Source organism: Pipistrellus kuhlii, unplaced genomic scaffold (genome assembly GCF_014108245.1).
Source record: "Pipistrellus kuhlii isolate mPipKuh1 unplaced genomic scaffold, mPipKuh1.p scaffold_m20_p_12, whole genome shotgun sequence".
Lineage (NCBI taxonomy): Eukaryota > Metazoa > Chordata > Mammalia > Chiroptera > Vespertilionidae > Pipistrellus > Pipistrellus kuhlii.
Window position 1 is genome coordinate 30,118,324 of NW_023425427.1, and position 26,456 is coordinate 30,144,779.

The window sequence follows — 26,456 nt, forward strand, 5'->3', positions numbered from 1 at the left end:
TATCTCATACTGCTTTGGGCCTCTGGCCACACCCCATGAAACTGGATACAAAATACCTTCCTAGTTTGGAACTAATTTTTTGTTCCAGTTGTCTTTTCTTGTTTTTTCTTTCAAGAAGCTCCTTCTTTCGTTGTCTGAGTTCATTATCTTTGTGCTCTAGATGTTTGCTCTTCTCACGCAAAGCAATCAACCCTGATTCCACTGCTTGCAATTTTCTATTAATTTCCTATGGAATATTAAAAATTGTAATATATTTTAAAGAGCCCTCATTAAAGTATTATAAACCCAGTTAATATTTTTTTCTAATAAATTAAAAAACACACAAACCTTTAGATGTTCTTCTAGGTGTCTTCTTTGCTCTAGATCCACAGTGACTGTGAGAAACTGGGCTACTTTTAGGGATGTGTTACTAGAAATAACTTTATTTGAATAAAAAGAAGTTTTCACCACATACTTTTCTTCTGCTGTATACATTTGTTTTAATCGGGTTTCTTGTATTACCTACAATGTAAAATAAGTATCAGTGCACATCTAATAACTGATATATTTAAAAGGACCAAAGAATTAAAAATATATATCAAATGAATTTTAGAAGATCAAAATATAGTAGATAGTTTTTAAAAAATTTATCCAACAATATCTCTAAAAAGGTAGCTGATACATTTTATGTTATTTTAGATGACATTAAGAAAATTAGGAGAAAACAAAACAATTAGCAAAGCTAGCTAAATTCTACTTCGCTATACAATCTCTCCCAATTAAGTGTACTTTTGGAGCTTTATTGTATCTACGAAAAGATATCAAGACCCAGGTGTCCATACATTGAAATGTTAATTCAGATAAGTCACTCTTCCTTCCCCTCAGTTATACTGTTCAAAAATACATAATCTTATATTCAATTCCTATATATTTGAGAAAATACTTAAGGGAAACACTTTTTAAGGATTTCACATTGAGACTTTATTTTTACATTTTAGGGGTATCTTTTTTTCTCAAGAACTTATTCAAGAAGTAGAATAAAGAACAAATTGCTGCCCAAACCAGTTTGGCTCAGTGGATAGAGCGTTGGCCTGTGGACTGAAAGGTCCCAGGTTCGATTCCGGTCAAGGGCATGTACCTTGGTTGTGGGCACATCCCTAGTAGGGGGTGTGCAAGAGGCAGCTGGTCGATGTTTCTCTCCCATCGATGTTTCTAGCTCTCTATCCCTCTCTGTAAAAAAAAAATCAATAAAATGTATTTAAAAAAAATTAAATTGCTGTTATATAGTTTCTTTCTAATCTCTAAAGGTTTATTACCAATACTATATGGCTTCTCTACAAAAGTTTATAGTCTAAGTGAAGACATATTTAAGCACCCTAAATTTTATAAATATATAAATAAATAAATATAAAAATAAATCCCTAAATGCTGAATAATTTGGAATGAAGGGAAAGCCTAGAACAGGTAGCTTCAGGAAAATAAATTTTAAATGGGTTTGAACTGAGAGGAAAAGGCATTTGGTGAGGGAAAGGCATTCCCACCAAAAAGGACAAGAGCATCAGCAGAAAATTTAACCAAAGGGAAAGTCTTACAAACTGAAAACAATTCCATAAATAGGTTATAATCATTGTTAGAGAGACTAAAATGTTAGAATTCAACAATAATGTAAAACTTAAACTAAAAATGTATTGTTAGTCTAAGGAAGAAATATAGCTGATGTTGTCATTATCTAGATATGATTGCAGATATAAAGATAAGCTTTTCCTCAACAAAAGTTTATATCTTCTAAAAGACAGCCAAAATAATGTCAGGGACTTTACAGTATATGCACATGTCTGAGAAGCATCTCATCATAATTTATAGGTATTTATCTACAATATAGCACCAAGTTGGACACTGAAACAATACGGTGTAAGAAACACTCATTGTGTTTTAAAAATACCTTCACTTATATAAAAATAGAGGTTAAGAAAAAATATTTGAAAAGAGATGAAGGGAAATTTATGTGAATTCCAATGCTGTTTCTCTAATAAAACAGCTCTCTGGGTGCCTTAAAGTACATGAAACTAATTCAACATGAAGCACTGTCCAAAAGTAAATGGATTTCCAAAGTAAAATAGCCCTTACCAAATTTTCTAGTCTTTTTGCAATAGTAAAGCTACCCTCACCTTCAGACAGCCCTACTTATACCTAAAGTTATGACAGAAATTGGTTTGGTCTATGAATATGGTCTTGTTCTTTTTTCTAAACATCATAGAATTAAGACCACAGAGCTATACTGGAATAATTGTAAACCAGTTGTTAAAAAATTTTAAACACACTTTCTAATAAAGTCAATATTATAAGTAACAGTAGGTCTGTAATTGGGTCCTAGATGCTTACAAGTGGTATTAATAGAGCAATTTGGTGTTATGGAAAAACTTGTTTTAGATGAGATTTCTTCCCCGTTTTTGCCTGTGATACAAACAACAAATGTGGTTTGGATTCTTAGAATTAACTTGTAAGAAGACAATTCTAAGCCGTGTTAGCAGAATATAGAAACTAAGAGTTCCCTGAGAAACCTGTATGATCTTATCAACCAATGTTACCCAAATAAATAAAATTGCAATTAGTATATATATATAAAAAAAAGCTGGAAGGTGGGGAGGATGGGAGATAATCAACCAAAAACCTTGTATGAATATATGCATAACCCATGACCACAGACAATAGGGTGTTTGAGGCTTGGAGGGGTGGGGTGGTCAATGGAGGAGAAAGGCGGGGGGCGCATATGTAATACTTTAAACCAGTGTTTCCCAACCTTCTCTCATGATGAGAATCACCTGGTGGAGTTGTTAAAACACAGATTCCTGAATCCCAACTAAGTGCTAAACTAGAATTTTTGGGAACATATAGGTAAAATTGTATACTTAACTAGTGCTCTAAGACAGATTTTATATACAGAGCACTAAGTTAGGTATGCAATTTTACCTATATGTTCTCAAAAATTCTAGTTTAGCACTTAGTTGGGATTCAGGAATCTGTGTTTTAACAACTCCACCAGGTGATTCTCATCATGAGAGAAGGTTGGGAAACACTGCTTTAAACAATAAAGAATTATAGGGGGGAAAAAAGTATGGCTTATCACGAGGATCACTTTGTTGTAAGTTTTATAAAAATCCAACCACTATGTCCACTATGTTGTACACAGTAACGAATATAATACTGAATGTCAACTGTAATGGAAAAATAAATTTAAAAGAAAGAAAAAAAGAATCCAATGAATTAAAAAAAAAAAAAAAAGCCTAAGTACTACAATAAGCCAGGAAAATAAAAGTAAGGATGGTCAGGTCATTGATATATGAGGTAATCTTTAGTGGAAGATTTAAGACAGAAAGGTTTTACTATATCAAAGCCTACCATCCAGAAGTATAATTTGTCTGAAAGATAATCCAGAATACAAGAATCTAAATTATTAAATCATTAATGTAATGTGTCATCAAGCAAGGCAGAATAGAATAAGGTAAGAATGCCAGCTATTTCTTTCAGGCTTTAACTTAATGACCCTCCTTTCATAAAGTATTAGGCAATAGTCACTGTTTTATGTTATGTTAAAAATACAAAGAAATTTCTGTGTGGTTAAAAATAACAGAATGATAAAGTTTCTTTAAATTTCTTGCATTTTTTCCTTAAATTTCTTGCATTTTTTCCTTGAGTGTAAGCTAAGAAAATTTAATAAAACTACTGATTTAGTACTTTCTTACCCGTTCAATTCTTTCTCTGGTTCTTTCAGTTCCTACAGGAACTTCATGAATATGATATTGGCTGCAAAGGTAACTCATGACAGGAGCAGGTGCATCAAATAACTCTCGTAAGTAAGAGAAAAATCCATATTGTCTGAAAGGAAAAACACCTATTAGATTTTTCTTCTTAAAATATCATTTAAAAAAATCTGATGATTGACAAGTAGCCAATAAATAAAACAAGAGTCTTTTCTTTGTATATTTGAAAATCACTTAAGTGGTTAATATTGAGATTTATTTCTTGTCAAGGTTTAATTTTTGTATATTTATAATTATAAACTATTAATCTGTTTTTTTGACAAACTATTAATCTGTTTTTTTGACATTTCTTCCAGTGATTTTATATTTAGAGTGTCTACTTACATCATTCAGATTTAGAGTGTCTACTTATTTAGAGTGTCTACTTATTTAGAATGTCTACTTACATCATTCAGAATTAAAATATTGCTGTTTTATAATTGCAATTTTTCCACTTAATAAAAAATAATTTCCAAAGGACTAAGTGATGTTTTATCATTTATTTTCCCAATAATTAACCAAACATTTTGGTATTTTTAATTAAATAATCCAATAATATTCCAATGATTTAAGACATTATATATTAACTATATCATACACTGTTCCTGGATTTTTCTTTATTTTAGACTTAAGTAGAGATCCTAAAGTAAAATAATATAGCCTATAACAAACATGTGACAAAAAGATAAAATATATTAAAGAGATAAATGATTACTAAATATTTAAAAGGTATAGGTTAGTTCTAAATATTTAAAAGGTACAGGTTAGTTCTATCAATATTTTCAAGACTTACTTTAGTTCATTTAGAGATCTTGAAGGTGCTCTGTCTGCATATGAATTCCTGGGAGCAATAACAGCATTCACTCTTAATTTCTTATTGTCACGAACCTGAATATAAAAAAGGAAAATATTTTAATAACCATCTATGCTCAATCAAAAGAATTTTTAAAGTTTAACGTATTCCTACTGGCATTCATGAGATGATCAGAAATTTGAACATTGACAGGGTATTTAATGGTACTTATAAGAAAAAAATTTTAGTGATATTGTAATTATGTGTTTTTACAGAGTCCATTCCTTTGATAAATTTTTAAATTCTGAGACAGTTAAAAAAGCATTAATACCAGAACTCTCAAAATAGGAGGACAATTTCCCAAGTCATTTTATGATAGGAGGACAATTTCCCAAGTCATTTTATGATACCAGCATAATCTTTTTTTAAATTAAATATTTTTTTTATTGATTTCAAAGAGGAGAAAGGTAGGAAAATCGATGAGAGAGAATCACTGAATGGCTGCCTCCTGCATGCCCCCTACTGGGGATCGAGCCGGCAGCCAGGGCATGTACCCTTGATCGGAACCAGATCCTTCATTCTGCAGGCTGACATTCTATCTACTGAGCTAAACCAGCTAGGGCAGAATCAATGATGCTTAAATTTAGTTTCATGAAGAGAAGAATAGGATACAACATAGTCTCAAAGTATTTCCACATACATAATTACAAGGAGAAAAATAGTTTTGTATAATACTTGTTTGTCAGACAAATTTGTTCCGAGCAATTGATATATTAAGAGACAATTTAAGAAATAAATGGATTTCACATTTGCTTACATGCAATTCCATCTACAAAAAAAATGAGGCTTTAGACTCTCAACCTCAATATTTACAGGCTGCTGTTGTTCCTTGTGATTAAGCCTCTATCCCAGTGGCAAACTCAGTCAACAGAGCGGCCGCAGTTTGACAACCACTGCTCTAGGTGAATGCAGAAAACTGCACCCAACTCAACCTAGCTGCTGAGAAACATGTAATTTGTGCACAAATACAGAAACACACACACTCCCCTCAAACATCTACCAGCTACCTCAGCCACCACATGTATTATAAGCCCTATCCAACTACATGTGGTGTTGCAGAGTTCTATCCAATTTTAGGTAAGCATTTTCAATTGTTAGACCCGCTACGCAATTCACTAACTGAACCCTTCCAATGCCTCCTTCCACAGGCTAACTTCAGGTCTTTCTAAAAACAAAGTACCATATTTATTGTATTTGTATATTTCTTGACAATCTTAAATGTGTAACTATGCTGTCATTTTTCTCCCCAAAGGCCCGATGGATTTCTATTGTATAATTTTGCCTAGCATAATGATTTTTAGGAATGTATTGGGTTATAGCAAAACTGACTACATAGCAATGAAGAAATAAAGCAAATAGGGAAAATGCAAATAATTAGTGAATCTGGGTAAAAGATATACAGAATTTCCATGTATACTCTTGCATATTTTCTGTAAGTTTGAAGAAAAAGAAACAGGAGGTATAGATTAAACAATACTGATTCTCATTTATGTTTGTAAAATATATTGCTTTAGTGGTTACTCTAAATAAAAGAATTTTAATCACAGGAAAAAAACTGCTGTATAATTCCTTATCTCCTTCTCCCTTTTAAAAAAAGAATTATGTTCTCCGCTTCTAATAAGGAACAGTACATATGTAACATTGTTTTTATCTTTATTGTTGTACAAACTGTTTTCTAATTTTGCAGTAATATTAAACTCCCTTTCAGAATATTTTGTTTGAGTAATGAAAAAGTGAAGTGATTTAGCCCTGGCTAGTATGAGTTAGTTGGTTGGATGTTGTTGCAAGCACTGAAAAGGTTGTCAGTTTGATTCCGTCAAAGCACATGTCCAGGTTGCAGGTTCAATCCCAGTAGAGGGCATGGAGGAGGCAGCTGATCAATGTCTTGTTCTCACATCAATGTTTTTCTCTCTCTCTCCCTTCCTATCTCTCTAAAAATCAACAATATGAAATCAACAATATGTATATTTTTTTAAAAGTGAAATGATTTAAATAAAAAAATTAAATAGTATAGTTTGCCTTGGCCAGTGGGCATCATCCCATGCATGGAGTGTGCAAGATGTCTTGATCTCACACGGATGTTTCTCTCTCTCCCCTTCTTTCTTGAAATTAAAGAGAGAAATCAAAAAAAAAAAAAAAAAAAATTGCCCTACATGGGATGGTAGTGCACAGTAGTATATGAAATGGCAAAAACTGTGAAGATGGTTTGTAAGTTACTAAAAAGATGGGAAATGTACTCTAGTTCATACAACAAATTTCACAATTAAAAATACATAAAAGCCCTAACTGGTTTGGCTCAGTGAATAAAGTGTCGGCCTGCAGTCTATGTTCTTAACTCCTAATCTAACTCCTAATCTAAGCTACCTTTCAGTGGCTTAGATTCTTGGTTAGTGGTGTTTTCTAGCCAGTTACAGGATTCTCCTTTTTAGAAGATCAATTTATATCAAACAATAACAACATATTTGTTTCCCATCCAAAGATAAACTAAGTTCATTCTAATATAGTTCCCAAAAGGATGTTTAAGACCAAAAGTCCATCATTATGATGTTTCTATATTTTAGACAATGTCACAGAATTACTATTCATATTAATTTCAAATGTTAATTTTAAAATTGTATGTTACAGAGGGGAGTATAGGCTGTTTTTCCTCTTATAAAACAAATTCATTTTCCAATAATAACATAGATAGGACAGAAGTTATTAAGAGTAGCTAACACTAGAGTTACAGATGGTAAAATTAGTCACTATCACTTTTTGCTCTAGTTTGAATTTTAAAATTAACTAAGTGCCAAGTGAGTCAAAATATGATAGTTTATACTTGCCTCTTTGAGGAAAATCTCCATATCTTCTTGACTCTCAAATACAAAGGCTCTCAAGTCATTTGATGGAATATGGTTTTCAATATATTTGGCATTTTTATTATCTTTCATATTGATCTAAAGAAAACAGAAAAAATAAGTTGATTTTCTTGAAATTCAGAGTACTAGAAATCATATTTAATGTAGATTTAATCAAATTAAATTTGATAGCCGAGAAAAAGGGAGACCAAAAAACAAAAAAACACAAAACAACAAAACAACTTGGTATTGAAGGGTCAACATTACAAAACATTTACTTAATCTAAACTATTACCCAGAAACATCCAATACATCATAAAATGAGAGCTAAGACTTAAATAGTACCTGATGCATAGTAGTTTTGGTATTAGGTAATAATAAAGTTCCTTTCTGGTCAACTCATTGAAAATACTGTAACAGTCTTAGATTGTGACCTGTAAGTAAAAACATTTCTCATCTGTCCCCAAACGTTTTTCTTCTTAATCTTTAAGAAGAATTAATATTATACATGGCAATAACTGGTACAAAAACACAAATTCCTGAATAAAATTATGAAATGTACTATTAGTGTGTTTAGGAGAAACCCAAGGCTCATATCACTAGAGTAGTTTGCCACTAAAGCATAAAAACAACGATTTACTTAAAAATACCAGCTAATTAGACATTTCTGCATGCTGGGGCTCAAAGGTATTTGATGATACAAAGATAGGTCAGGAAAGATTTTCAAGAGTTCCACCTATTATTTACCACAAATGATCAATATGATAGAAAGCAGAGTACAATAAATCTCCATAACAGAGGTATATAAAAATGCTCTCTAGGAAATTTAAAGGAAGAGATTAGCTCCAGCAGATGGAAATCATCTTTCTTGGGAAAAAAAATTATAAAAATATAAAATGCAGCACACTAGTTAAAAGCCAGGGCTCTGGGGTCAGACAGATGTCGCTTCAAATCCTGTATGTAACCTTGAACTAAAATCTCTGAAAACTTATTTCATCCTATAATAGGTGAAGCAAATCAGTCTATACTTCATAGGAATAAATGTGAATTAAGAGAGATACAATGAAAAAAATTAGTGCAGCACTTGTTACATAAATGCTGTCCAATATTACTCTCTATTTTAAATTACAGAATATCAATCAGTATAGAAAAATGGAGAAAGATAGACAATCAAACAAAATAAAATGAAAACCACATAAAATACTATTACGTGGACATAAACACTATAAACATTTAGTATCTATTCACATTTTTTTTGGGGGGGGGGAGGGGGAGAAGGAGGGCACCAAATTACTTTATTGGAAGGAATAGCACAATTGAAAGAAAATGTGGATATTTGATCCAACTTATAGAAAGAATATGCAACAGTAACCCCAATATGACTATAGGAAGTAGAAATATATATTTTTTATAGCTATGAATAAGCCACCTGGAACTTAGCTCTTATCATTCTCTCTGTACTTGTCAGATACTCTGATATGTCAGATTCTGGAGCCCTCTTCTTATGTAAGTTGGTTACATGGTCATTCAAATCTGTGATGGGTTTCACTTGCTAATTTAGGTAATACTTCTAAAGAAGTAGGGAGGGGAGGTTATTGACTGGCCAGTTTGTTCACTTCCAGTAGAGACTGATTTGCACTTTTTTTCAAGTTTGTAATGCATACTCTCACTGCAATCATGGTCTGGTTTCCTGATATCCAGAAGGAAGATTTGGCCACTTTGTTGGCTCTGCAGCTTATCAGTTTCTTAGCCTGCTCCTTCTCATAAGATTGGTGAAGAAAATATTTGGTAAAGTTCTCCAAAGCCACATCTTCTTAGTCACAGTAGTAAGACAGACAGGTAGACATAGGAAGTGTATGTAGCACTCCAAGATGATCTGGTGGTTAATGACAGCATTCTGTTTGACAATTTCTAAAAATGAAATCTTTCTAAACATCCTATTCTGTAGTCTTTTTAATAATTCATTAACATGTCACAAATGTCCTTTTATATAAATAGAGCCAACAGCAATATTTTTAATGGCCGCACAATATTCCAGTATTAGGACCTAGAGTAATTTACATAACTAACAATATCTTTGAAAACTTTGTTCTTTTGCCTCATCATTCTGCTATTATAAACACTACTGAGGAATATAAGTGTAAAAACATTTTCCCCACATTTCTCCAATTCGATATTGAAATTGTTAGAAATGTGTCATGAAAACTGATTGCTAATTGACAAGTTATATGACTAAAATTTTAAGTTTACATATTGTTAACTTGCTTATGAAGATGGCTGCATTTCAAACTAAATCTGAACTTTACCAAATTAAGGGTTAAGTGTTTATGGGAATACATTTGGAATGAAATAGTAGAAAAGGTGAAGGGTTATTCCAGGAAGGGTAAAAAAGCAGAGTCTATTATTGTATTTCAAAGATTTGTAAAATTACAATATATGCCAGCTATTATAGAATTCCAAGTTAGTGATAGGTCACTATTAAAAAAACCAAGTGAAAAGAGGATAAAGTATCAAATCAAGTTCTAAAGTATTATTTTAATAAAAATATGTTGACAATCACACTTGACTAACTTATATTAAGGATAATATTTTTCCTTTTTTAAAAAAATATTTTTCTATTGATTTTAGAGAGAAAGGAAGGGAGAGGGAAAGAGTTAGACACATCGATGAGAGAAACATCAATGGGTCGACTGCCTCCTGCATGCCCTCTACTGGAGATCAAGCCCATAACCTGGGCATATGCCCTGACCAGGAATCAAACCAGTGACGTCTTGGTGTATGGGTCAAAGCTCAACCACTGAGGCACATAGGCTAGGCAGAACATTTTTTTCTCATATTTTCACCCAGACCTTACCAAATCAATCAAAACAATGGTGCCTGGGTCCAAAATAGATATTCTCTTCTTGATCTGCCAAAAATAGTCTAAATGATATGCATTTTAGCAAGAATAGAATACAGTATTATGCATATTAATTTTGCTAATATAATACTAAAAGATATAATTTTTAAAACTATATGAAATGATTTTTAATGAAGTATAATGCAATCATGAGTTTTGGAAAATAAAAATTTTCATGAATCCTGCAAGAATCTATACTACATTCTTTTCTAAAGTACAAGAAATTATCTAACAAAAACAACCCTTAAGTTAATATTATCTATGTACAGCTATCATTACCAAAGAATGTGTTTTTTACTTTTTGTGACCAAACTTTTAAAGTATTTCACGTATACATCTTCCTGTTAAATCCATGGCCACACTTCATTAGATGATTTACTAACTATAGCTTATCCTATTCTTGATGACCCACAATCATTAATAAGAGCTATCAAAAGGAGTGGATCCAGAGAAATGGAAGCATGGAACAGAGTATGGAATCTTGGAGAGAAGGTTGGGGAAGGAGAGTGGATGGAAAGTAATCAACCAAAGACCTTGTATGCATAACCCAAAGACATAGGGCCTGGGGCAGGCTGAAGGGGTCAATGGGAGGGGGGAGAAGAGGGGAAGAGAAGGGAACATTTGTAATACTTTCAATAATAAACATTTTTTTTAAAATGCTATGAAATGTTTATGAGGTCAATAAACTGTTGGTTTCACTCTCAGAATCCTTATAATGCTCTGGTTCTGTAGCAAGTGATTTTCTTGTCTACCTCTGTCAGGTACCTTATATCAACATGTATTTACAGCAGTTTTCTACCCCTTTGGCAGCATTTAATCTATTGCCTGCTATGACCTAAGAACAGCAATTATAGAAGGAACCAGCTAACCACACTAACTTTTTACATGGTTCTTAGTCAATATAGTGCCATTTTCATATTTCTTTCTAAAGAAGTTCACAGGTGTATTCATCAAGGAGCCTTTAAAAAGCCCATGCATGGATTTAGCAGCATAACAGTTGCTGCGGGACTGATAAAGAAAAGCCAGGGGTATAAATAAGACTAAGAATTCTTAAAACAACAAAAATCTATAATGATTACAATAAAAAAATAAGATTCTACATAAATAAAATCTCTTACCATAAGCATTATGGGCTCATAGACTCCTTGCTTAAATTTGTCTCTGTTATTTCTCAGCCATAAAACAGCATCGTATGTATCACGATATCTCTGTCTCAGCTTATCTTCCTTTTGATTCAAAAGATTGTCAAATTGTACAATTTGATCATTTACACCTAAAATTGAAAATTAAAACAAAATATTGTTTCTCTGAAATCCTTCATTAGTAAAATAATCTGTTAAAACAAAACATTTTAGATCCAGAGGTGACAAACACCACTTGGCAAGTACCCATCCACAATAAAACATTCCCAAATTTCCAAACACTTGAAATAAAAGGCGATTAAGCTATCAAAAATAAAAACAGGTCAGATAAAAAAGAATGATAGGCATTCAAAATTCTAAGAAAAATTATTTTAAACTTAACATTATATATACAACATTGAAAAACAGGGATAATGAAATAAAGATATTTTCTAGGATGTCAAGACTCTAAAATTAATTCTCTAGTACACCTTCTTAGGTGGTTACCTAAAGATGTATTCCAACAAAATAAGAGAATAATGTAGGAAAAAACCCCAGGAGACATGGAATTCAGAAATAGCTTTATCCAACACAGAAAAGGATCTAAGAAAAATTCCAGATGACTGCCAGGCAGAAGGCCTTGAAAACAATCAGTTTAGAAAGGATAGCAGGCTCCAGAACTCAAGAGAATGCCTGATAAGTTGTTTTGTTTTTCAATCTAAGAAAATGGTAAAAATGGTGCTAAAATAAAAAAAAGGCAAATTATAACCTTTAAAAAAGCTATCAATGAAAGGAAATTAAACCATAAATACAATACTATGAACAAGTTTCATTGAAATAATATGAATACTTAATATTTCCAACTTAAGAGATAATCCTTAAATAGAGCAAATAAAACTTGATTATGATTCTCAACAAAATGTTTTCAGCCTTAACAATATAAAAACCAGAGTACAGATTAAAGAATTTAGAATATAAAAAGGGAGGAAAGTAAAAAGAAAGGATGGGAGTACTAGTATTTTTAGCTTACAGTATTCATTCAAGAAACAGCGACAACTATTAAATAACAAAAAAGAAAAATTATTCATTATATTAATAAATTTTAATGATTAATACATAATAATCTCATTTGAGGAACTACAATAATGGGGAGGGGATTTATGAACTTAAGCTATATCTAAAGTAACAAAATATTAAGAGACAATGTCTAAATATCACATGATCTCACTTATATGTGAAATCTAATGAGTTAATAAACTGACAGACAAAATAGGTCCAAAGGCATGGATGAATGGGACAGATAGATCCCAGAGGGGAGTAGAGTGGGGATGTAGGAAGAGATTAACTAAAGAACATACACACACACACACACACACACACACACACACACACACACACACAAGAGACCCAGTGCACAAAATTCATGCACAGGTAGGGTCCCTAGGCCTGGCCAGCAATCAGGGCCGATACGGCCTGCCTTCCCCTGGCTGCTGGCCAGGGCCTGCCTTCATTCCATGCTGCCCCCTCGTAGTCAGCGCATGTCAGAGCAAGCAGTCGAACTCCCAAAGGGACATTTTGCATATTAGCCTTAGCCTTTTATTATATAGGATTTGCATAGCCTATGAACACAGACAATAAAGTGGTGAAGGCCAGGGTGGGGCAGGGTTGGGTGGAAGAGGGGAAATGGGGGGTGGGGGGGAATAGCTGAAATAATGTCAACTATAAAAATAAGTCTAAAATTGACAAATAAAGCTATGGTAAAAAAGAATATGCTGAAAATACAGAAAGAACTATTAGAAAAAATTGTTGAAATAGTAAAAAGTGCTTACTCTTGAGAGGAGGTCTGGAAATTAGCAACATGTTGGGCCTCCCTTCTGTTCTAATTTTCTTTGTTTTTTAACTATACACATCGAGTACTTTGATAAATATATAAAAATGAATGCTTTTTAAAAAATGGATTTTATATGTACATAGCAAAACAAATATGGCATATCCTTTATTTGAATAATGCTATAGATTAGGGGTGTCGAACTCAATCAGAGAAGGGGCCAAAATCTAAAATCCAGCCTAAATCGCGGGCCGAATGGTTTACTGAACAGTCATAAACTGTCATTGTGATGGAAACGCAGCGGAGTGCAGTGATGACAGCACGGTGCGGGCCACATTGCAAGGCCTGGCGGGACGGATTTGGCCCTCGGGCCTTGTGTTTGACACATGTGCTATAGATCTATCCACATGGTCTATACACAAGCATGTCAAACTTCTGGCAGGAGGGCCAAATGCCTTGTTTAGTGCGAATTTGACATGCTTAGAAGGAAAGAAAAGATATAACTGGACAGGCTTCAAGGAATAAAGTAAATAGAAAGTTTATGAAGGCTAGAATAAAAAAGCTTAAATTTGATATGAGAATCGCAAGTGACTCTGTAAAGAAAGCAAAGCATTTTTTAGAGAATTAAATAAATTCACATAATCTGATTGAAGACAATGGCCAGCCATTCGCAAATCATGACACATGATAGCCATAGGTAATATTAAGGCACCAAGTTCGAAGAATTGAGCTGAGCTTCCTCAACAGGGAGATCTGAATATTTAAAGACATGTTGTCAGAGGTAAAAAAGAAAGCCCATCATCAGAGATGTAGCTTCATTTTATAAACATCTCTTCATCCTAAATTTAATAAAACTTACTCTTTTTCTCCTTCTCTAGAGTTTCCCTTTCTTTAAGCTTATCAATTATCTCGCTTTCGCATGATTCCTTTTCATCTTGAACTCGTCTCAGATCATTTGTAATGTCATCAATCTGGGGTTGAAGATTCACACAGTTTTCTGTGGTCCTCAGTTCATTTTGCAAATCTTCTATCATTTTTCGGGTATTACTTATTCTCCTTTGTCGGTCAAGCTCTGCATTTTGTTTTACTGTTAAAGCCTGCTGAAGTTCCTCAATCTAATAAAACAAAAGACAGTTAATACTGGAGATTGTTTTTCCCCCTCCTAGTTTATAAGGTTTTTATAGTAATATAGTTTTCAAAATAAAAAATCTAAGTACATGATTGTTTTCCTCACTAAAAGTTATCCTGCAAGAATTAGTCTGTTATTCTTACCAGGTTATCTATATCTTTACTTGTTCATTAATACATCTTAAGTACCTACAGCAGTGTTTAAAATATAGTTAACGCTCAAGTATTTGCTAAATAAACAAATTATTTATAAACCCAACCAAGTATCTAGGAAGCATGTATTTAATTCCTATAAATATATATTTACATATATTTATATATATAAAATAAATATAGGAAGTAAATACATGCTTCATTCATATCATAACACTGAAATTAAAAGTCACACAGTATGATACTTTGAATAAAGTTAATAATAGAAATGATTATTTTACCCTTTTAATTTTAAACTATTTTCTTCCAACAAAATTATTTTCTACTAACACTTCAAATTAACTGAGATTTTTAAACATCAACCTGTAGGTTTAAATTTGTTAACTTATATTCAGGGTAAAAATTTTTTTTTTTAAACCTATATGTAAGTTGTCAGTGAAATTTTTGTCAAAACAGACAGCACCCACTTTATTAAATAAAATATAATTTTGTATCAAAAACAGAAGCCCAATGCACAAAGATTCATGCAAAAATAGGCCTTCTTCCCCTGGCTGCCAGCACATGGTGGGCTCGCTCCAGCAGCCTGTGCAGTGGTTGCAGCGGTGGCAGCCCTGCACACTCTGCCCCTTGACTAGCCCAGGGATCCATGGGCACACTAACTGTGCACCAAGCGAATTCCCGGCGCACATCTGTGCCCATGGGGCTGCTCCACTGCTAGGGTTTTGTTTATCAGAGTAGCGGGGCAAGGGTTGGGTAGGAGACAGGAGACACCAGATACTGGGAGCTATGACCTCAGGCACTAGAGGGTTGCCTCTGAGGCCGGTATGGCTGGGTACAAGGATGGTTGACAGGTGTGGAGGACCTCAGGGAGGCCCTGAGAAGGCATGCTGCCCAGAGACCAGGGGCAGCCAGAGGGCAGGGCCGCCATCATATTTGTCAGGTTAATTTGTATAATCACTCTGATTGGCTGTGGGTGTCGCAAAGTGATGGTCAATTTACATATTTCTCTTTTATTAGTATAGATAGACAAGACTAACACATCTCATAATTTGCCTATTAGCTTACTTTCTTTCCAAGTCACCTTTATTTTCTCATTATAAAAGAAACAACATATTGATTCTATAATCTTGCCTGGCTGGCATGGCTCAGAGGTAAGTATCAACCTATTAACCAGGAGGTCAGGGTTCGGTTTCCTTCAGTGCACATGCCCATGTTGTGGGCTTGATTCCCAGTAAGGGGGAGGGGGGGTGAGCACAGTGAAAGAGGCAACCAATCAATGATCTCTCTCATCACTGATGTTTCTCTCTCTCTCTCTCTCTTCCTCTTTGAAATCAATAAAGACATACTTTTTAAAATCTATAATCTTAATGCAGTTACACATTACATTTTATTGCCTATCTATAGAACACGTTTTACTAAATGGCATGACTAAAAACGTATTGAGAGCAATTTCTCATTATCCTTATATGTCCTTGCAAAATAAAATTCTAATACCCGCATAATGTCCTCTTATATGGACATACTACATTTTACCCATTCTCTATTGTTGGAATGGGTTAGTATCAATTTCTTCTTCCTAAAAACTTAGCTTTGGAAGTGTTAAGATAGTAAACAAAACATATGCCAAAATCCCCTCACCTGTCCCAATGCACAGGAGAAAAAACTTTATTTGAAAAATTAAGTTATATATCTGAAAATTAACAATATTCAATGTGTCCAAAAGTAGGAAGCAAACAAGAAGCCAAAGAGTTCAGCCAGCAGAGTCCAAACCATTCAAGAGAATAAATAGACATATCATAGAAGACAGGCATAGAATTAAGAACCACCAAACACATGAGGAAGTCCAAGTCCATGAAAAACAAGAAATTTAAAATAAAAAGGAGATATATGTACTACTATTTGTAATGCCTTAAACAAAATTTAAAAAAATTTAAAATAATCTTGCCCTCTCAGCAAAATGGAGACACATAAAAATCATCCAAGAAACTACAATGACTAATCCCATCACACCCGTTTATTAGCTCTGGTACAGTAAGTCCAAGCCTCCTAGATTACCAATCTTCACTAGGATACCATTTCTGCTATCTTCCATTTCTCTTCTTGTACTAACTAAAATTTGGCCATTCCGGACACGCTTCTCCCTAGAGCCCTCTGAAGTGTGACCTTTTCCTTCCAAGCACTTTAGGATTCAAAGATGAGGAAGGTGAACTGATTAATTCCCACTATACTACTTCCTCCATTAACAGCCCCACTTCAGTTCCTTTGAAGACCATGTGATCAGATTTTACCATCAGCATCTTTGTCCCTAGGTTATTATCTACCTCCCTCAAAAGTCTTCCTTACCCTCTTCACTCAGTGATGACTTTAATACCAGACTGACTCAATGCTGTCCTCTCCATCATTATGTCTGTCATCATGAGACTTAAACATTAATACAGAAAAATAAATCTAACTCTGGTCTCTGTGTTCCTTGACTTCAACTTCACCCATTAAAAATGCACATTTATATATATATATATATTTAAGAGAACCATTGATTGGCTGCCTCCTGCAAGCCTCCTACCGGGGATCGAGTCCACAACCCTGGCATATGCCCTTGACCGGAATCAAACCTGGGACCCTTCAGTCCACAAGCCAATTCTCTATCCACTGAGCCAAACCGGCTAAGGCAACTTCACCCATCTTCACCTAAAAGCCTCCTCCCTCATCCACCTTCTCTTACTGTTAAATTCTAGATCATTTAAATATCCCCTAATCAGGCGTCTTCAAACTACGGCCTGCGGGCCACATGCGGCCCGCAGAGGAGTCTGATCCGGCCCGTCAGGTTTTTTGGGCAGTGAGCGCAGCCGAGGTGTTACAGTAGGAATTAGTAGTTCATATAGTCCGGCCCTCCAGCTCTCTGAGGAACCGTGATCTGGCCCCCACTTTAAAAAGTTTGAGGATCCCTGCCCTAAATCATACAATACTTCTGAAAACTCTATATCCACAATAAAACTCTTTGATCACCATTTCCTTTCCTTCCATTTTATTTGCTATAGTATTCCTATTTCAACCATCCTTTGACCCCCATAGGGTCTGCAATCCATTGACCTTAGTACCTTTTTAAAAAATATATATTTTATTGATTTTATTACAGAGAGGAAGGGAGAAAGATAGAGAGTTAGAAACATCGATGAGAGAGAAACTTTGATCAGCTGCCTCCTGCACACCCCTATTGGGGATATGCCCGCAACCAAGGTACATGCCCTTTACCGGAATCGAACCTGGGACCTTTCAGTCCACAGGTTGATGCTCTATCCACTGAGCCAAACTGGTTTTGGCAACCTTAGTACCTTTAAAAAAAACTTCATTTCTTTCTTTAACCTGTTGAGGTTTCAGAACCCTCCACTATAACCACTCCCTTGCAAAGACCTACGGTATTGACACACCACTAATCCTATTATCACTCAGGCTGAGAAAGCCCAGTTCTTTTTAAACTTAACTATATACCTTCTATCTGTATGTAAGCAATTAAACTAACTGGAGAAACTCTCTAAAATTGGCCACACTTTAAATCTATGGCCACAAAACTTAAATGGGCACTTCAAACAACCAATTGCGTTTCTCTAACAAATGTAGTATAATTTGTTACATTCTGAGAGGAATTCACATCTTTCCCTCCTTCCTCAATTCTTTATTGCTATTGGGTCTCTAATCACTCAGCTAATGTTCTTGTCTTACACTTCTAATGGCATATTCAAAATCAGAGTCTTCTGATCAGAGTACTTTTCCCATTTTATCTATCACCTCAACTTCCAGCAGTACTCACTCTGCTTTATCTTGTACAGAGGCCTGGTGATGAAATTCGTGCACTGGGTGGGGTTGGGTGGGGGCTGTCCCTCAGCCAAGCCTGTCCCCTCTAACAGACTGGGAGCTCTCAGGAGATGTCCTACTGACGGGGAGCGGGCCTTAGCCATAGTGTGGCCTTCCTCTGCAGGAAGTGACTGGGCTGATCGGGGGAAGGCACCAGCCCCATCACCTTGCTGCTACTGCCACTGGTCACAGCCGCCAAGGTGTTTTCATCAACACGGACTGCAGTCCCTTCACCATAAAAAAAACGACAACTTTCTTTAGGTACTCTCAAGGTGTGTCTTTCATAGAATATGACATTCTTTTCTTTATTTTTTATCCTCACCTGAGGATATGTTTCCATTGATTTTTAGAGAGCTTGGAAGAGAGAGGGAAAGACAGAGAGAAACATCAATGTGAGAGGGACACTTCAATTGATTGCCTCCTGCATGAGACCTGACCTGGGCCCTGGCCAGGGAGGAGCCTGCAACCTAGGTACAAGCCCTTGACCAGAATCAAACCCATACTCTACGATGGGCAGGCCGAGGCTCTATCCACTGAGCAAAACTGGCTAGGGCAGGATATGAAATTTCTTAGCCCCTCCAGCAGCAGACCTTAGTTTTTCCTCCAGGAGAGAGGTGGAAAAACCTTAGATCACCTTCTTGCATTCTTATTACTCAAGTTATCAAGAACACTGTGAGAGGCAGCTTACAGGGAGTTTAACCAATGAGCCTTCAGAAAAGGTGTTTCTGCCCTAACTGGTTTAACTCAGCGAATAGAGCGTCGGCCTGTGGACTGAAGGACCCCAGGTTCAATTCCTGTCAAGGGCACGTACCTTGGTTGTGGGCACATCCCCGGAAGGAGGTGTGAAGGGGGAAGCTGATCGATGATGTTTCTCTCTCATGTTTCTAGCTCTCTATCACTCTGTGAAAACTCAATAAAATATATTTTAAAAAAAGATAAGGTGTTTTCTCTGCAGCTCATGCACAGAGAACCCCCTGCATTGTGGCAGCTGGGCTGTCTACTGGGCCGGAGGCGTGTCCCAAGCCGCGCAGTGGCAGCTCTGAGCAGACCCTGGCCCAGCATCTGTCCACTTGATCTGTCCCAAGCCCCACAGTGGCAGCTCTAAGAATGCCCCTGGCCCAGCAGCCCGGTTCTGTCAGCTGGACTTCTGTCCGGTAGGCCGGGGGCGTGTCCCAAGCTGCGCGGCGGTGGCTCTGAGCAGCCCCCAGCCCAGGGTCTGTCCACTTGGCTTGTCCCAAGCAGCTCGGCAGGGGCTCAGAGCTCACCTCTGGCCCAGCACCCTCTGGGCTTGTCTGCTGGGCTGGGGGCATGTCTTAAGCTGCACTGTGGTGACTCAGAGCACGCCCTTGGCCCAGCAGCCCAGCGTTCTGTCTGCAGCCTTTCCTCCCTCTGAGGCCTGGGAGTGGGACACTAGCATCCCACCAGCACTATGGGCGCCGCCATCTTTGTAGCAGAGTGACAGTTAATTTGCATATTACGCTTTTATAAGATAGGATAATGTAAGGAGAGTTCTCATAGCTACCTAAATAAATCTAATTCTGCAAGGTTACTCAAAGCAGTGTTTCTCAAATTATTTATGAAGAACAATTTTTAAAAAAATTTCAAGCCATCACAGTCAACTTTTATTAATTACAATTACAATAGATTACTAACAATAATTTTGGGAAACTATATGGCCTATGATATTCTACTTCTAGAATATTATCAGAGAAACAAAAATATATGTTCATAAATAAATGTATATGAAATATTTATGGCAGCTTTACTGATTATATCCCTAAAGCAAAAACAACCTAAATGTCCATCAATGACAAATGAACAAATTGTGATTTCAAGATAAATGAAAATACAAACCAACCAAAAAAATACTATCAGAATTTGTGGACACAGCTAAAGAAGCAATGAGGAAAATTTATACTAATAAAGGTCAGATTGAGACTTTTCACAAGATGAAAAATGTCAATCTGACTTTCTACCTTAAGAGCCTAAAAAAAGGGAGCAAAATATACCTACTAACGCAGAGGAAAGGAAATAATAAAGATATAAAAGATATCAATGAAAATGAAAATGAAAAGAGAAAAATCAATGAAACAAAAATTTGGTTCTTAAAAAAACATTAAATTTAACAAAACTCTAGCAAGATTGACAAAGAAAAAAAAAACAATCCCAAAAGAAACAAATTAGCAATATCATAAATGGAACAAGGGTATCACTGTATCATTACAGACCTTACAGATATCAAAAGGTTAACTGGAGAAATCTATAAAACATATAAATTTAACAACTTAAGACAGAATGGACCAATTCCTCAAAAAACACTAACACAACTTATCTAATTTAAAATTGATTATTTGAATAGCTTTAACTATTAAGTTTAATTCATAACTTTAAACTCCACCTCAAAAATATCCAGATCCAGACAGTATCACTTGATAATTATTCAGAATATTTAAAGGAGAATTACCAATTGCATACAATATCCCTGAAAAAACAGAAGCGGAAACTCTTTCAGAAACACATGAATAGAATTTTTAAACTTGATAAAGAATACCCATAAAAAATTACAGCTGGTATTATAGTTAATACTATAATACTATAATATAATACTACAGGCCCAGTGCATGGAATTCGTGCACTCTGGAGGGAGGGTGTCCCTCAGTCCGGCCTGTGCCCTCTCAAAGTCCGGAGCCCTCAGGGGTTGTCGCCTGATGGCTTAGGATGTCAGTTGGACATCCTTAGTGCTGCCACAGCAGCAGGAGAGGCTCCTGCCACCATTGCTGCCTTCGCCAGCCATAAGCCCAGCTTTGGCTGAGTGATGCTCGCCCTGTGGGAGCACAATGACCACCAGGGGGCAGCTCCTGCATTGAGTGTCAAGTGTCCCGTTGGTGGTCAGTGTACATCATAGCGACTGGTTGTTCTGCATTTGGTCAATTTACATATTACCTTTATATTATATAGGATGGTGTAATACTGAATGCTTTCCGCCTAAGATCAGAAAAATGGCAAAAATGCCCAAGCTCACTATTCTTATTCAACACAGTGATAGAAGTTTTAGCCAGTGCATAAGGAAAAAAAAAAACAAACAGAAATAAAAGGCATACAAATCAGAAAGGATGAAATAAAGCTGTCCTCATTTGTAGATGAGATGACTGTCTATGTAGAAAATGCCATGGAATCTATTAAAATGGGGAGGGTTAGAGAAAGAGACAGACAGAAAGATATGGAAGAAGCCCAGACAGTATGGCTCAGTGGTTGAGCATTGACTTATAAACCAGGAGGTCATGGTTCAATACCAGATGAGGGCACATGCCCAGATTGCAGGGGGTGTGCATGAGGCAGCCAATCAATGATTCTCATCATTGATGTTTCTCTCTCTCTCAAATCAATAAAAATATATTAAAGAAAAAAATGTTTTAAGCTTTAAGTGTAATCAGTAGAATAGGTTTAAAATATATAACTTCAGAAAAAAATGGATTAAGAAAATCTTGATCAACAACAGCGAAGTAGAAAGGGGCATAGGAGGAATCAAACCACGCAAAGTAAGTAGTAAACAACAGTAAATGTGAATTGGCTAAACTCCTTTACTGTACAAAGTGTCTCACACTAAATAGGAAAAAAAAAACCCTCAAAATAAAGCCCACTATATATTATTTATAGTAAATAAAATGAATTAAAAAACATGATATAGAAAGAACAAAATAATGCTTTAAAATCTAGGAAGCAAAAATGTAATTAAAAATAAATAGATAAATCTACACTCATAGGTACTGACACTTTAAAAATGAATATATCAGCCCTAACCAATTTGGCTTGGTAGATAGAGCATTAGCCTGTGGACTGAAAGGTCCCAGGTTCAATTCCGGTAGTCATGTACCTTGGTTGTGGGCACATCCCCAGTAGGGGGTGTGCAGGAGGCAGCTGATCAATGTTTCTCTCTCACTGATGTTTCTAACTCTCTATCCCTCTCCCTTCCTCTCTGTAAAAAGTCTCTCTCTCTTTCTCTCTCTCTCTCTCTATATATATATATAATAAAAATAAAAATGAAAAATCAGATACGGTAGGTAAAAAAAATAAGTAGGACATTATATATATAATTATATATAATTATATAATTATAATTATATATAATTATATATATAATTATATATAATTATAATTATAATAAATATAATTACTATAATTATATTTACACAATTGTGTAAATATAATTATAGTAAGCCTATTCTAACATATATCTCCAGAACTAAAGCCAAACTACACAGTCTTTTAAAATATACATAAAACATGTAAAGAACTAAATATAAAAGTCCAAAGAAGTCTTTAAAAAAATTCTAAAATGAAGTTACAAAGACCACAATTATTGTGGCCCAGTGATTGAGCATCAACCTATGTACCAAGAGGTCATGGTTGAATTCCTGGTCAGGGTATGTGCCTGGGATGGGAACATGCTTGGAGTTTCTTCAAAAAATTAAAAATAGAACTAGTATGATCTAGCAATTCCACTTCTGGGTATTTATCTGAAGAAAAAAAAAAAACACCTAACTTAGAAATAAATATGTACTCCATGTTCACTGCACTATTATTTCTAATAGCCAAGATATGGAAACAGAAATCTAAGTGTTCATCAACGGATAAATGGAAAATGTGACATATTCACAATGGAATATTATGCAGCCATAAAAAAGAAGTAAATCCTGTCACTTGCAACAACATGGATGAATCCTGAGGGCTATTCAAAGTGAAATAACCTCCTAGACACAGATAATAGATTGATAGTTGCCAGAGATAGGAGATGTTAATGGATGGGTAAAATGGGTGTTGGAGGGTCAGAAGGTACAAACATCCAGTTAAAAAAATTTGTAACTATGTACAGTAGGAATGTTAACTAGATTTATTATGTGATCATTTCACAACATACTATATAATAAAATCCTAATATGCAAATTGACCATCACTCCAACACACAAGACGGCTGCCCCCACAAGATGGTCAGCACGAGAGGGCAGATGGAAGGGACCAGGCCTGAAAGGGAGGGCAGCTGGGGAGATCAGAACTGCAGGGGAGGGCAATTAGAAGTGACCAGGCCTGCAGGTGAGGGCAGTTGGTGGGGGACCCAGGACTGCAGGGGAAGGCAGTTGGGGAGGACCAGCCCTTCAGGGGAGGACAGTTGTGGGGAACCAGGTATGAAAGGAAGGGCAGTTGGGGGATATTAGGCCTGCAGGGGAGGGCAGTTAGGTGTGACCAGGCTTGCACGGAAGGGCAGTTGGTGGGGAATCAGCTCTGCAAAGGAGGGCAGATGGGGGGAACCAGGCCTGGAGGGGAGGGCAGTTAGGGACAATTGGGCCAGCAGGGGAGTGACCAGGCTGGCAAGGGAGGGCAGTTTGGGGTGACCAGGCCAGCAGAGGAGGTCAGTTGGGGGCAACCAGGCCTGCAATGGAGCAGTTAGGCATAGATCTGGCTGGCAGGGGAGTGGTTAGGGGGTGATCAGGCTAGCAGCAAAAGCAGTAAGGGGCAATCAGGCAGACAGGTGAGTGGTTGGGAACCAGCAGTCCTAGATTGTGAGAGGGATCCCAGATTGGAGAGGGTGCAGGCTGGGCTGAGAACCTCTAGTATACAAATATCAAATCATTATGTTATATACCTAAAACTAATATAATGCTTAAAAAAAAAAAAAAAAAGAGTGAAAGAGATAGGAATAAAAGAGTTTTCAATTCTAAAAAAAAGAAAAAATATTCCAGAGACTCTTAGAACAAGGAAATGTCAAGTATAGACATCATGTAGAACATAATTACTCCAGCACTACCTCCTACCCAAATGTACCCATTCACATACCTTGAGCACATAACACTGGCAGCCAAAGCTTCTGCCATGAAAATCTGAGGTTTATTCTCTAGGGAAATAAATGAAAGAAGCCTTGGACTTGAAGATAAAGGCACAGGAAAAGGGGTGAGGCTGAATATCTACCCCCAAGACAGATCATTTAAAATTTAGTTGTTGAATGGTCTTAGAAAATAGAACCCCACTTACATTTGGAGATTTGTTAACTAAAACCCCACTTTCATGCCAAACATTCTAAAATAATTTTGCCTGAAGCCCTACCCATAAAAAATACTTTGTAATCAGCTTTTTAATGCCTCCTCTTGAAATAAACAAAATAAATTCCTTATAATTTATTTTTGCTATTAAGGTAACTAAATCCAATTTTATCATTACCCTATTAAAAAAAAAAAAGTACAGCCACCCAGCCCAGCTATAAAGATGATAATGGATATCTATGATTAGTTTTGAGCAATTTTATCTAATTATCCTCTTTGCAACAGTTATACTCCCAAACATTAGTTCCCTTATAGATTATAAAAAATAGAAAATAAGGAAGATGTTAAGACAATTCCCAAACAAAAGGTGATCCCAAAATCCAGACCCGAACACAAACGTTAGGGCAAATCAGTATAATAAAAATTTCAATACAAAAATCTTACATGCTTATCTTTCCTTTCTATAACATCTTGCTTTTGTTTGCATTTTTGAGATGTCTCCTTAATATCTGTTGCCTGTAAGATTGAACCAGAAGGAAAAAGATGTTAAAAACTCAAGCAAAATAAGTTATGTGCTTCACCCACCCAAATATTATTATGTAAGTTAACCCACAATGCTTTTCCATGATTTCTTTCAAAAACCAAATATATCATATCACCAAAAATACCCCTAAAACACATTATCTGCAAATCTATAGGAGTTTATTCCTATGGGTATTAAAAACAACTATAACAATACGCAGACATGTTTTTTTAGTTTCTTCATATTTATTTTCTCATGTTCTTTCTAAAAACAACCCTATAGAATAGCAGAGTCCATAGTTTAAACTGTTCTCAGGAATATTACTTGAATCCTCTTAGAATTAATCATATTTATTTTGTTTTCCTCTTTTTATATCTTGATATTTCTATAAAGTAGCAACCTTACAAAGTGATGATTAGAACGTTGCAAGCTCTATGGTGGTACAATTTCTAGTTAAAAAACTTAAGGAATCAACGCTACATGTCTTGCAAAGTATTTTTTGTATGTGCTCAAATAAAATACAGAAGTCCAAAATTGAGCCAGGAAAGTACCTTTGCTTTGATTTGAGCCTCCAAATTGTGACGCTGCATTTCTATTTCTTCAATTCGACGTGTTATAGGAATCTGCCCATCTTTAAGTTTTCTTACTTCATCCTTTACTCGGTCACGAGCTGATTTTACTTCTTCATATTCCTGACGAACATTTTCATATTCCTTGCAATTATTAAAAAACAAACAAACCATAAGTTAATGCACTACTAGCTTAAACACATACCTAACATCAAGGTAGAAGCAGAAACTAAATCTATGAAAAGACTGTTTTGATATCCATTTGACAGGTCTATTAACATAACATTTGCCCTCTGAAACAACTTCAGAAATGGTGAATACGAACACAATGGTTTACTAAGAGTCTTGAAACTCATTAAGCATTTATCTCCATCAGTAGTTTGGACTCTAATATCCATCTCTTCCTGTTTCTGATATCCTAATGGCTAGTAATGGCTAGTTCTCTTCTAGTCTCTCAATAGAGAAGGGATACAGGAATGTATAAAGAAGCAAAAGAAATTCAGTTATGAAATATAAAAATGAAAAAAGTATAAGACAAAAGGAAAATGAGTATAAAAACAAAAAACAAAAAGAAGCATGCAGGTGAAAATGATGCTTGTTATGTCACAGAAATTAATAAAAATAAGTGGAGCAGTAAGATGAAGTTAAAAAGAACATAAGTAAACATTAGAGTAAAGCAAAAAAGAAAAAAAAGACTGATGTCAATATTAGAAAATAAAAAAAAACCTGAAAACTTCGTAAAACAAAGATAAAATGCAAGAGTACTAATGGATATAGAAAAATGTAATAAAAATGAGTGGAAGAAGGGAAAAAGTTTAATAATGGAATTATGACACAGGGTAGGGTGAAGTAACGGCAGGGGGTGAGAAGGACAAAAAT

General features: G+C 35.4%; 1 protein-coding gene across 10 annotated transcripts in view; it reads right to left on the minus strand.

Annotated features, from left to right (window-relative positions):
* SMC5 (structural maintenance of chromosomes 5) overlaps window positions 1-26,456 on the minus strand; it is a 77,795-nt gene that overhangs the window by 23,521 nt on the left and 27,818 nt on the right. For all 10 annotated transcript variants that reach the window (XM_045580132.1, XM_036433832.2, XM_036433834.2 and 7 more), the window contains 9 exons: window positions 25,560-25,721; window positions 24,930-25,001; window positions 14,177-14,432; window positions 11,487-11,641; window positions 7,455-7,568; window positions 4,573-4,667; window positions 3,723-3,855; window positions 328-501; window positions 57-226 (listed from right to left, as the gene is read on the minus strand). In XM_045580132.1, the coding sequence (XP_045436088.1) occupies window positions 57-226; window positions 328-501; window positions 3,723-3,855; window positions 4,573-4,667; window positions 7,455-7,568; window positions 11,487-11,641; window positions 14,177-14,432; window positions 24,930-25,001; window positions 25,560-25,721 (1,331 nt within the window). The remainder of the gene's footprint in view (window positions 1-56; window positions 227-327; window positions 502-3,722; window positions 3,856-4,572; window positions 4,668-7,454; window positions 7,569-11,486; window positions 11,642-14,176; window positions 14,433-24,929; window positions 25,002-25,559; window positions 25,722-26,456) is intronic.